Source organism: Montipora foliosa, chromosome 3 (genome assembly GCF_036669935.1).
Source record: "Montipora foliosa isolate CH-2021 chromosome 3, ASM3666993v2, whole genome shotgun sequence".
In the NCBI taxonomy this organism is placed as follows: Eukaryota; Metazoa; Cnidaria; class Anthozoa; order Scleractinia; family Acroporidae; genus Montipora; species Montipora foliosa.
Window position 1 is genome coordinate 64,824,468 of NC_090871.1, and position 12,500 is coordinate 64,836,967.

The 12,500-nt window shown below is 41.2% G+C and overlaps 2 protein-coding genes across 3 annotated transcripts in view; one reads left to right on the forward strand and one right to left on the reverse strand.

The window, feature by feature from the left end:
- Positions 1-717, forward strand: part of LOC137997962 (uncharacterized) — a 59,948-nt gene extending 59,231 nt beyond the window's left edge. For both annotated transcript variants that reach the window (XM_068844306.1, XM_068844307.1), the window contains 2 exons: positions 1-85; positions 400-717. The exon at positions 1-85 is cut by the window's left edge and continues 664 nt beyond it. In XM_068844306.1, the coding sequence (XP_068700407.1) occupies positions 1-85; positions 400-591 (277 nt within the window). In that variant the 3' untranslated portion in view covers positions 592-717. The remainder of the gene's footprint in view (positions 86-399) is intronic.
- Positions 718-3,667: 2,950 nt separating this feature from the next.
- The window catches only part of LOC137997964 (integrin-linked kinase-associated serine/threonine phosphatase 2C-like), a 12,297-nt gene continuing 3,464 nt past the window's right edge, over positions 3,668-12,500 (reverse strand). Inside the window, exons 5-12 of the mRNA XM_068844310.1 lie at positions 10,965-11,058; positions 10,255-10,342; positions 8,026-8,100; positions 7,856-7,899; positions 6,811-6,930; positions 4,966-5,047; positions 4,513-4,552; positions 3,668-4,141 (exon numbers count right to left, since the gene is read on the reverse strand). Coding sequence (XP_068700411.1) covers positions 4,008-4,141; positions 4,513-4,552; positions 4,966-5,047; positions 6,811-6,930; positions 7,856-7,899; positions 8,026-8,100; positions 10,255-10,342; positions 10,965-11,058 — 677 coding nt within the window. The 3' untranslated portion in view covers positions 3,668-4,007. The remainder of the gene's footprint in view (positions 4,142-4,512; positions 4,553-4,965; positions 5,048-6,810; positions 6,931-7,855; positions 7,900-8,025; positions 8,101-10,254; positions 10,343-10,964; positions 11,059-12,500) is intronic.

Below are 12,500 nucleotides of genomic sequence, written 5' to 3' on the forward strand. Positions count from 1 at the left end.
ACTTGGACTGCTGTGGACGATCTTCAAGAGTTTGTACAATCGCAACGAGATGAGTCGGCGGGAATGGGCTGAAACGTTTGTAAAGGTAAGTCCATAGTCTAATGAATATCATGGTTGGGGTCATTAAGCTGTGTTCCTCATTTCGGGTGAGACACTTTACTCTCACAGTGCCTCTGCCTACCCTTGGGTGTGAATAGTTCCGTGTCTCTCTTGTAGGGAACCTTCGATGAATTATCGTACCATCCTACGGCAGTGAAAAGGGGGGGGGGGGGGGTAGCAATATACTATTTGTCTCCGCATGCTACGCGGAAACTTTAAGGGACTTTGGCAAGAGTCACTAGTGGGTCATTAGGTCCATTAATCTCGAAAAGCTGACATTATTTTCCGTATATCTTACAGGTGACCGCCATGATCACTGCAGCATTTGCTTCTCCTGGAGTAGCATTGACAGCGAAGTTCTTATTGGCACTTGACCAAGGGGTTCGTTGGGTAAAGAAAATAAGCAATGTAGAAGAGCTTCAAGAATTCGCGAAAGATCTGCGTGCCGAGAGCAAAAAGACTGCTGCTGGATGCGTTCCGTTCTCAGTGTAGGACATTAAGAGTTGCGATTTTTGGAAAGTCAATATTGACTAAAAGGGAAAACTGGTACGTTATTTCATGTACTGCGAGTAGTTTTAGATTTTGTGAGCCTTGGAGTGCACCCTTTATAACCTACTTTGCCAAAAGCTGCTTTAAAGTTTGTCAATTAAGGCACTTTATGAAAACATAAAATAAATATATCTTCACCACGAAAAAGGAGTTTTAACACTAACACCTCAAGGAGGTTAATTGAGGTGGCTGAAACTGGTTTTGAACATTTCAAAAGACTAGTTCACTCTGTAACATTCTCTTAAACGTAATGACAATGTTATGTTACCATAGGAAACACCAACAGAGAACGTAATTCTCCAGAAAAATTTCTAAATTACCTTGACACGAGCCTTGAAAATGATAGTATACGTATATCAGCTAAACCTATTTATATTCTTGGGGACTTCAGCATAAATCTCCTCAAATTTGAAACCGGCAGTAGCCTTGGCAATGACTTTTATCATGCTTCAAAGCTATGCATTAACCACGGTTATCGATGAGCCAACAAGGGTCCAAAATGAGCTGCCACACTAATGACAATATCCTCTCAGTTCACCAAATTCACGGATATGGCATCCATGTTTAGGGATAATGCTGTGTCAGACGTTAGTGATCTGTCTTTTACACTTCGCGACTTTTCATCTTTCTCTGAGGATGAATTCCCTCAATGATCTTGAGCTTATTGACTGGGACAGTTTAGGCCCAACTTTCATTTTTGTTCTTCCATCATAAAACTAAGTTGGTGATTAACAAACATGCTCCTGTCAAAAGTAACTCAAAACGCAGATCCAAACAGTTCATAAAACCCTGGATTACCGCCGGTATAATGTGAACAAGGACTGCAAGTCTAAAAAATAAATTATTTTACTCAAGGGAAAAAAAATATAAGCTCTATTTCAGCACTATCAAGAATAAGAAAAAAGTTATATTTTAATAAATATTTTTCACGTCACGCGTCGATACTAGGGACCTTAAGATCTAAGACGGCGACGTCGACGAAAACGTTACCTCAAAATAGAACTTTGCTCTTGTAAAAGTCTTTCGCGATTATTCCATTTCGTTCACGTCATACAATGTGGGAAGAGTATCCTAAAAATAAATTGGTACGAGCGGTTTCTGACTGAAAATAGAGAATGAAACATTCTCTGTTACATGTTCACGTTGTCGTCAAAACCTAAAATTTAGTGATTTCACGTCGTCGTCATGCAGAGAACCGCAAAAATATGAGCTAAATCCGTGCCACACGTGCAGCACGATTATTTATGCTCTTTCAACCAATGATATCATTGTTTTGTGGCGTTTTCGTCGACGTCGTCGTCGTAGATCTTAAGCTCCTTACTACCGCAATCAAAACGCAATTTTCGTGCCTATATCCAATGAAAGTCGCCCTCAGTGTTGCTCGTTTTTCTTCAATCCAATTACACCCACAGAAGTTAACAATGAGATAATTTGGGAACTTAAGCAACGACAACGGCGACGGCAACGAGAACGTCACAAATTTGTACATTTAGAGGGAAAAAAACCATAGCTTTGAACGCGCTGCACGTGCATTCTTCACTTTTGTCCATTTCTTTTTTGCACTGGTGGCTCGGTTGGTTGAGCATCGGGCAGCCATGCGGGAGGTCGTGAGTTCGACTCCGGTCGGACAAACACTCAGGGTCTTAAAATAACTGAGGAGAAGGTGATTCCTTTGTAATTACATCTGCATATGGTTAGACTTTCAAGTCTTTTCGGTTTAGGACTGTAAACCGGAGGTCCCGTCTCATAGCCCTTGTAGGAAATTAAATAGTATAGGACGTTAAAGAACCCACTCACTATTCGACAAAAGGAAGGGACGTAGTCCCCAGGTGTTGTGGTCTGACCTTATCTGGACGGGGGCATCTTTCATTCCCTAAAATTAATTACAAACTGCGTAACAAGCAGTCCGGCATTGTAAATTAGTCCTAAAAAGCCCCGAGGGGAGAGACTAATAGCATCGCTTCGCTTCACTTTGCTTCGCTCCTGCAAAAGAACAACGTGAAATAGCCAAATTTTAGGTTTTATGAACAACGTTAGCACTTGAGGAACATTTTCATCTCCTCCCCTAAATTAAGCGCAGTGTCATTTTTGAGGAACTACCACACCATTGTCATATTAAAAAGGTTGAAATAGTCACGAAGTGATTTCAACAACGCGAATTTCTACTGTGAAGTGACCGGAGGGTGTAAAGTACAGGTTGCAGGTCATTGTTTTACTATAACTGAAACAACCCAAACCTTTGCAAAAATGCTAACCGTAGGTATGGTTTCGCGGGTTTTGTTAGTTTCATGGCTTTACTGGTTTCTTTCAAACCCAAAGAACCAGTAAAACCATGAAACCCACGAAACCGGTGACACCAAGGAACCCACGAAACCTGCGAAACCATGAAACTCTCGAAACCAGTGAAATCATTAAATCCACGAAACCAGTGAAGTAAGTGAAGTGAAGTGAAGTGAAGTGATGCCATTAGTCTCTCCCCTCGGGACTTTTCAGGAGTAATTTAGAATGCTTTATGGGGGACTTTAGCCAGACTGCTTATTACGCAGTTTACAATAAATTTTAGGAAGTGAAAGATACCCCCGTCCACATAACGGCAGACCACAACACCGCGGACTACGTCCCCTACTCTTATCGAATAGCGAGTGGGTTCTTTAAAGTCCCATACTATTTAATTTCCAACAAGGGCTATGAGACGGGACCTCCGGTTTACAGTCCTTATCCGAGAAGACTAGAGAGTCTAACAATTTGCAGATGTACAATTACACTGAAGGCAGCACTTTCTGCTCAGTTATTTAAAGACCCTGAGTGTTGGTCCGGCGGGAGTTGAACTTACGACCTCCCGCGTGACAGCCCGGTGCTCAACCAACTGAGCCACCGGTGCGCAGCGAAACTATGACAACCATCAAACCAGAGAACCGGCTGGACAAGGGCAACGGAGGCTCTGGGATCCTTCAACCGCCATACCGAATTTCCCCCGTTTCTTTAATTCCCAGACTTTGATCTATGGGCTACACTTGAGTTATCTCAATCGAAAAACTTAGTAGTTTATTGACACATTACACAGCTACAAATACAAAGACTACCACTGGCAAATACATTCGAAGGAAAATACCGAACTAAAAGAAAGAACTAAGGCGATCTATCGGAAAACTTTCTATTTTTACACCGGTTTCCTAGAATAAATAAGTAAATCGCTGTATAGGACTTCGCCGTCTTCAACAGGTCTAAACGCGACGGCATACCTCGAGTCTCTCCACTTCATCATTTGACGGCAATGAATACAGGACTTGGCAGGGGAGGGGAAGGACGAAAAGACGAACCACTTGAACACACCCTCTCCACCCAGCATTTCTATACAATCATCGTCTCGAGATGGATACCAGCATGACTGTCACATTGTCTGAGCTTCCGTTCCTGACAGCTTCACTTGCAACTTTATCGCAAGCTCGTTGGAATCGAACAGACGCTGGGTCAATTGGAACATCTTCATCACCTGGCAATTGAAAAACTCGTTTTAAAATTCTCGATTACGAACGCGACAGGGCTTTTGAAAGGGTTAAGACTTAAGTTACAAGTAGTAAAGTCCTCTTCGAACTTCACAAGAGAGCAAGATTTTTAAGAGTGAAAAGATACTTTGTTTTCGGTTGCCATGTTGACACCTCAAATTGATCCGCAGACAAACCCTGTTCACATGAACAAATGCTAAGAATTAGGTCAACTAAAAAGCGTTCTAAAATGGGGCGAACAATTCTTCTAAAAGACTACCACGATACTAAGGGCGCGAAAAAAACTATAAGCTGAACGTTTAGAAATCAGTGCTTTGGTCTCAAGAACGAGTTCTAACATCACAGTCACTTAACGTACCATTATCAGCTTTCTGGACAACTTCATCTCCATCTTTTCCCTGTTGAGATTGAAAAAGAATGCTTTCAGTAATAAACGATGCTCAAGGGGAGGGCATAACCTTTGATTTGTTTGCTTTCACTGACACTCTTTGGGGGAAGAGAACGAGCATTTGACTTTCACCAACGAGGCCTGGGACTGATTCCGCAACTCAACGTCATAGAACGTCATATCGGTTGTGTTTATTGGTTCTCCACTTTGCTTCGGGAAAGTTTTACTGCCGGTGCTCCAATTTCCCCCTCACGAAAACCAGAAAAAGAAACAAAAAACAAATTTAATTAGGCTTGCTTTTCACGTGACCTAGTTTGATTTAAAGTCTCGCCTAACCCTAACTGAATAAGCTTTTAGGAAGTATGTTATGGAAACAATTATGATTAATAAAATAACACGCTAGGTGAAAAGGTTTTTTCTCACCTCAATGATGTTCTTGATAAACTTTAGAGCTGAATCTACGGAAAATCCCTTCCAAAGACCGTCACACGCTAACAGCAAGAACCTATGAGAACAATCACAGTTAAGTAGCTGATTTTGCGATAAAAGGCCTGATCGTAAATGGTTTGAACCCAGAATTCATATCATATAATTGAGTAAAGTACGATCGTCCGGGTGAGTGTAGTCCTGAGAAGGACTGTTTGAGATGACATTGACTGACGTTTCACCCGGACGATCGTACTTTACTTAGTTATCGCACTTTACTTATGAAAAGGCCTGATATTCTTCCTTTTACTGTAGTCACGAAAAAAAGTACACAATTAAGTAGCAGTTACTTGGACCCAGGCCTATCACTAACTAGGCTTGGGTCACGTGACTCTGCTGCTTTTGCTAAGCTTGGCGCACATTTTAAAAGCAATTGCGCGTTAAGAACAGAAAAATGTTATCTGGTAAGAGTGAACAGATTTAGTTAATTAAGCAAAGAAAAGTACTTGAGGTTAGCGGCACTTTGAGTCAACACAAGAGCCCTTGTTTATTCCCACACCGGGTTCTGGAGAAACGCAAACAAGGTGCTGTTACTAATAAGGCCCACGAATCGGGAAGACAAGTGTGGATAGATATCTCCCGGCAACAGCCCCTACAGTAAGCCCCAAAACATTTACAACTAAACTTGAAATAGATGTGAAACAAAATACAAATAAGAAACACTAGGTAGTTTCCCCTGAAAGTGAAATACCACTATGTGCGTAACTAGCAAGGAAACGTTGAGAACTCGATGGAAAATAATTTGTCATAGCTTAACGCACAGCAAACGTGTGCAAATAAATTTCTGTTACTTTGGATTGGTCAAGGGCGGTGCGAATTTTAGTTCACCAATTACATGGCAACACGATCTCTTCCTCAAATGAAGGATTATCCTTCATTGTCAGTTTGCCTTAAATGAAGTATTATCGTCGGACTTGTAGTACGAAAAAGAAAAGAAAAAAGTAAAAGCAGCCCCTGGACAGGAGTTGAACCTGGAGCACCCAATTTGAAGGAACTGTTTTTGTCCACTTAACCACTAAAGATCAACTGACTAGAAAATGTGCCGATTATTTACCAGAACTAATTGGTATACATATAAAATCACTGCTGAATTATGGTCAAGTCTGAGGCTTGATTTTAAAATGGTTAGCTTTCTCTTGAAGTTTGGTAACCGATATTTTTCACGGTGTAAGCTTGCTTCTCAGCGGGTGTTAATTCACGTTTACAGCGGCACTTTTGGAAGAAAAAATCGACATTAATAAAAAATGACATCCTCGCAGTTAATGATGTGGTAATCTAGTGGTTAAGTGAAGGGGTTATTAATCACACATTCCCAGGTTCGAGTCCTACGAGTCCAAACATTGGGGTTCGGCTTTTACAAGAAATATGTTCATTTCCCATGATCCCTATCAAGCTTCCAGTGTCCAAAATGAACGATAATACTTCACTCTGTTCACTTGGAAGAAATTGACAATTAAGAATAATCCTTCAATTGAGGGAGAGACTTGGTTGTCTATGGAGCGGTTATTCGTTGGGTGTCGAACTGGATGCGTCCCAGTTCCTGCCAATAAGAAACATCATTCTTTCGTGCGCGTTTCCCAAGGCTCGGCATCGATGGCACGTGTCTTTGGTTTTCACCCAAGTGTGCTCAGTGGACACAAACTTAAATTAATAGAAACAAAAGCAACATTTGCATAAGGCCAGCTTTCAACTCCCGAAAGATTAGTTTTGCCAGCCAACATGGCGGCTGTAGAGTCATGCGAAAACCGAGAGTGATTGGTGCATTTTCGTTCGGCACGATACCTATCATTTTCAGTCAGAGTGCATCGCATGACATCCGGAACACAGGTCACGCCACATCTCTTGAATCTGCCATCTCCGATGGAGCGTGACACTTCCAGCACCCCAAGAACACGGCCTTCCCTGTTTGCAGCACAACAAAATGTAGTCAGTGGACAAAACACGAGAAATATCGAGACTTATACTAAAGAGAATATTTGGCGTTAACATTTAATAGAGAGGAATTAACGTATAAAATTTATGAATTACTGCAGGGTTAGCTTGAAGGGCTTCTGTATGGATAAGACCACAATTGTGTATAACAGCCAGAAGTCAGGCGACTTAGCCAAGTGCTGGAGCCTCACTCAAAGTGTTACACAGTGAATACATAGAATGAACGATTCACTGTTGTATGCTCTTGTTAACGTAAAAACGACAACGTTGGTTACGAGACGTTGTTGTTTTGCGTGTAAGTAAAAGAAACCAACAGGCACGATTATTTGCTCATGGATGGACTAGTCATGTCATGAGGTATCCAACGGGGAATCCAATGTCACTTACTCCATTCCAATTGATTCATTTCATAAACTTCGATTTCACATTTGCCTGTACCTTCTAAGCATGCTAAGCATTGCTTTTGAGTGAGTGAGTGAGTGCCACCGGACTCTTCATACCTCATGGCATGACTACGTCAGGTTACTGCCGTTGCGTCCTCCCTAAAGCCTGGTTTTCACTAGCGACTTAAATACATGCGCAAACGTAAGAGCGCTTATTTCACCGTGAAAACGAGGTTGACGCATGCACAAGGATCAAACTCATTAGCATCTTTCCTTCGTCCACTTCGACACTGTTACAGGAACACTTGATTTTAGAGACCTATTTCGACGTGCTTTTTTCGTTCCTATAGCCGCAATAGTTTCTTTGTAAAAACTACCGATTATTATTATTTTAAATCAAAGAGAGCATTGCACAGAAGTGACCGGAAAAAATGGAAACCATGCAAGTGCTGAAGAATTTAATCACTGCTGGTTCACACGTTAAAAAAAGTGTTGTTACCGATATTGAGTACCTGACATTTCCTCCAGACTTTTGAATTCTTATCCTCTCTTCATACTGAAAGTTTGAGAACGAAAAGCAAATGATCGAAGAAGGAATGAAGCAGACGAAGTACATGGTAACACGTTCTCTCTATTGTGTTTTGACTTTAAAAATGAAGAATCCACTGGTAGTTTAACTTACCAGAGATGGAGAATGATCTTTGGACAGTGACACCACCGACATCTTATCATCTTCTGTGCATCGACAAAGCAGTGCCTGAATAGCAAATATTCATGTTAATCACAAGAGGTAAGAAAATACGCCCGCTACTGGCAATATACTAAAGCATTCTCGTCACCAGGGCCTCGGATCGACCCAAGGCTCTGGGAAACTCTATGTAGGAGAACATGCGCCGTAGGGTTCTTATAGCCAAAAATTGGCGATTTGAATCTTACGGCGCCTGCTCACTCCTCGTGCTGACATGAATGCACCAATTAGAGTCGCTTTTGATTGTTCTTGACGAAAACCAATGAGAAGACACTTTGCTTCAGGGTTCCCCAGAGCTCCTCTCTCCCTCAGTCAAGAGAAGAACTCTGGGGTCGAGATTGTATACTGTATAGCTGCCCTCTTCGCACTAACTTTGGAAATCTTGGCGGCTACAATTCGCCACTGGCAGACTCATTGAAAAGTATCAGTGGCTGATTCCAGATAATTATAAGTGCTACCCCCCTTTCAGCCACCATAGTGCCGCTCACGGTATAGGGAAAAGAAATGATCGTGGTTCAAGACTTATTCGACATGAGCAGATTTTTTTCATTCGGGTGACATTCAAAGGGTTGAACCTAGCTGCAGGCATGTACTGAGTAGTCGCTAGAAAAATATCTCGAACTGTGTGAAGAGTGGCTGGCTACAGCAGCTTGCCTAAAAGCTTAATTAACAATGAACATGTACAAGTACAAGGAAAGGTTACGTTTATACAAACGTTGGCCGTGTAGCACTTATATTTTAAACAGAGTTAATTGAATAGAGGGTAATGTGAAGTGCTAGATTTATATCCCATATGAACCATGTGAGCGTTAGCAGGCCGTGGGAACCGAAGATGCTAAAGTCACGGCGATGAACATGTACAAGTACAAGGAAAGGTTACATTAACTTTAACATCTTCGGTTCCCACGGCCTGCTCCCGTCTGACCTTGTAGCTCAGTCGGTATAGCGGCGGAGATCTAACCCGAAGGTCGTGGGTTCAATTCCCACCCTGGTCAGAGTTTTTCTCTGTCCTTGTGTGGGTCCAGTTCCATCAGTAGGGCTAACGCTCACATGGTTCATATGGGATATAAATCTAGCACTTCACATTACCCTGAGATGATAGAGAGCCAAGTTGGCTATTATCATTATTTCATGGAGTGACTTATTTAAACCACTTAAGTTGCTTTGCTGAAGAGCAATTTGCATGTAGTTCCCGGTGTTGTGGTCTGGTCTTTCTGGTCTGGATAGGGTAGGGTGGAGCACCTCGCATAGGACCTCGAGTCCTGTTCGTGCTCCTTCCCTCTGGGCAGGTTTGCCCAGTAGAAGAGACAAACCAGATGTCTCGTAAAACAAACAAAACAAAACGAGCCAGGATTTGTCTCGTCAAAAAGAGCTCAATGTGCAGCCATTTAGAAAGGGTTGTCTTTTGCCTGAATCTTTCCGGTTAACTGCTGATGTTAAAAGTAACATGTTCATTTAACCCATTGACTCCTGCTAGTGAGACTTACAGTACTAGATTTTACTCTGTCTAATGCCAGTCGATTTTCCTCGTCAATGGGGGCGCTTCAGGGGCCCATTTCTCGAAAGTCCCGATAACTTTTCGGGCCCGAAAAGCTATTTGTGAAATTGCCAACCGCTTGTTTTAGAAAGCCGATTTTTTAACATGTTTTCAAGGCAACAAAAAGAAAAATAACTGTGAAGTTTGACGAATTAAATTCTCTCCTTTCTTGAGATACAAAGGGAATTGTGACACCCGAAAACGCCCCGTGAGGTTTCGGGACTTTTGAGAAACAGGCCCTGGAGTCGATAGGGATGTTTAGATTCTAGGACAAGGACGAGAAGGAGTACAAGATTTGACTGCCCGTTTTTAGCGAAAATGCTTAGCAAATTTATGACTCGGACTATTAATCTTACTCTTTGCTAGCAGCATAGGTTGCTGAGTTATTCTTATTGCTGGTAACTGAGCCTTTTTTCTGATCAAAAAATGCCAAAACTGCTGTTGTTGACTTGTTTTGACACGTCAACATTTTTGCAGAACCTCACACTAAAATGACGACAGTTACACATTTTTCCCGCCAAAATGACGCTGGTTTGCGCGGGCTCACTGTTGTTCTATGAAAAAACCTCGTACTCTGAGTCGTTCTCGTCCTAGAATCTAAAGCTCTCTAATGGGTTAAGGATTACCTTGCTATCTCCAAGGTTGGCAACATACAAAATGTCATCAACAACCAATGCTGTGACTGCAGTTGAGCCATCCTTCCAAACTGGTGACCTTAATTTGTGGACATCACAAATTTTTACATCAGTAAAAAATTATTTTTTTAAGAAGTCATTTGAAAGGAAAAAACGTTAATATGAATAACAGTGGCCATTAGCTATTATAAGGGAATAACTTAATTACTGCCAAGACAAGAAGGCTTTGAGATGTTTCTACCCTCAGGTGAAGTTCACTATTATTGTATCTGTTCTCTGGAGAGCAGAAAAATCTGAGTAAGAAACAAATAAAGATAAACCACTCTGGTCTTGGAGGTAAAATAATGCCATCTGCATGCAAGTTAAACGTTCTTTTTCTTTTTATCAACAGTTTCACCTGACTGTGTGACCTTGTTTTAGCAGACTATCCATCCCAGGTTGAGAGCACTTGGATTCCATGAAATAAATGAAATGTAACTAAATCCTGGGTTTTACATGCCGATAGGCTAATATGATGGTTGAGTTTATTGGTTCTCTGCCCAGAGAGGTTTATCTTCCAGTAATGCAGTTTTCCTCAAAAACCAATATTAATTTTCTTAATTTGAATTGATTTGATTGGCAACTGGCAAATCAGTCCTAATTCACATCTCTTGTTATCGACCGTTATCATCAGCCACTTGATGTTCAGTTTTGGCACTTACGCTTTTGATGCTTCGTGTAAGAACTCATCATCAGTCTTCTTATAAGCTTCTGTAAGACACTTTTTAATTTCCCTCTCTCTGTTGGTGGTTTCTCCTAGAGAAAGTGAGAAAATGAAGGAAGTTAATAATTTTGACTCCTTAAACTCTCTGTCATCCCACACATTTTCCATAATGTTACCTCAAATTAAAGAGGAAAAAAAGGTTATGTCATTCAGAATGAACAGACTGCACAAGAGGGATTTCTCTGGGGAGTGACGAACTTTTACAATGGATTAATAAACACGAAGCCGCATTATAAAAGGGGGCGCTTTATGCACTGCTTTTGCTCAAATTCATTCAAGCACGACTGATTAATTATCCAAGATGGTGATCAACAAACAGCATCACAGAGACGGAAGCCCGAAAAGATATTTCTAGTGCCAAAAAAGAAGGGACTGGGGGTTAAAAACAACATTTTATGACACAATACAAATGCATTGCCATAAAGAAGGGCTTTTCCATTGAACAAATTATCACAGAGCTCTCAGTTGCATCCATGCTTGATTGATACATCATTTGCATGTGCCTAAGACACTTCCACAACTTTTATAGTGCATCTTCATGTTTCACTCATTCACTCCTCACGCACCGCTGGGTGCCCCCATTTGACAAGTAAAATTGTCTGGCATTAGATTAAAATCTGTCAAGTCTCACTCACAGGAGTTGATGGGTTAAGTGCCAACTGTGTTTAGCACAGGGGCACTAATTGAGGGTTACAATCTTGGACAAAACTCGTTTGGAAAATGCGACGCTCTAATTTGTCTGCCTGATAAAGATTAAGTTCTTCCTACTTTCCTCCCACCCACCATTCCAATGTTGGTTAAGAAACGTCCAAAGGATTGCACAGTATTTTGTATCACATTATCAACCTTGGTATGAGGGGAGGACCAATATACTTTTTGAGTGCATGTCAAATTTTGTTTAAGCTGGCACTTTTCCCAAGAGTTTTGTCCAAGATTGTAGGTTTTTTTTGTGGAGAAAGAAAAACTGGAGTACCAGGAGAAAAACCTCTTGGAGCAGAGCAGATAACCAACAAACTCAACCCACAAGTAGCCTGCAAGCAAGCTCTCAGACCTGCTTCTTCCTCCCACCCACCACTCAGAGAGATGCTTGCAGGCTAAACCATAACTAAGATAAAGTGACGCTGAATCTGGGAAACGAACCGAGGAGGTTAGGTATACGCTGAAAGCCTGCTCTAGTGACAAGCTATATGAATTACATGTAATTATCATCCAACTGTATTTATTTAGTTATTGTACAGAAAATGCACGAAACAAGTACAAATATTCCACAATATTGTACAGTTAGTTATTGTACACTTGGTTATTGTACAGTAGAGAACTTGTTTGACTAGTTTAGTCGCTGACGTTGCCCTGCATGCACAAATCTGTCAGACATTCTCGTTTGTTTACCATTCATTTGCAAAAAATGCAGTGCAAAAAAAGTTGGATAATAAATATCTTTAGTTACTACATATTTTGGTGTATAGTATCGCTG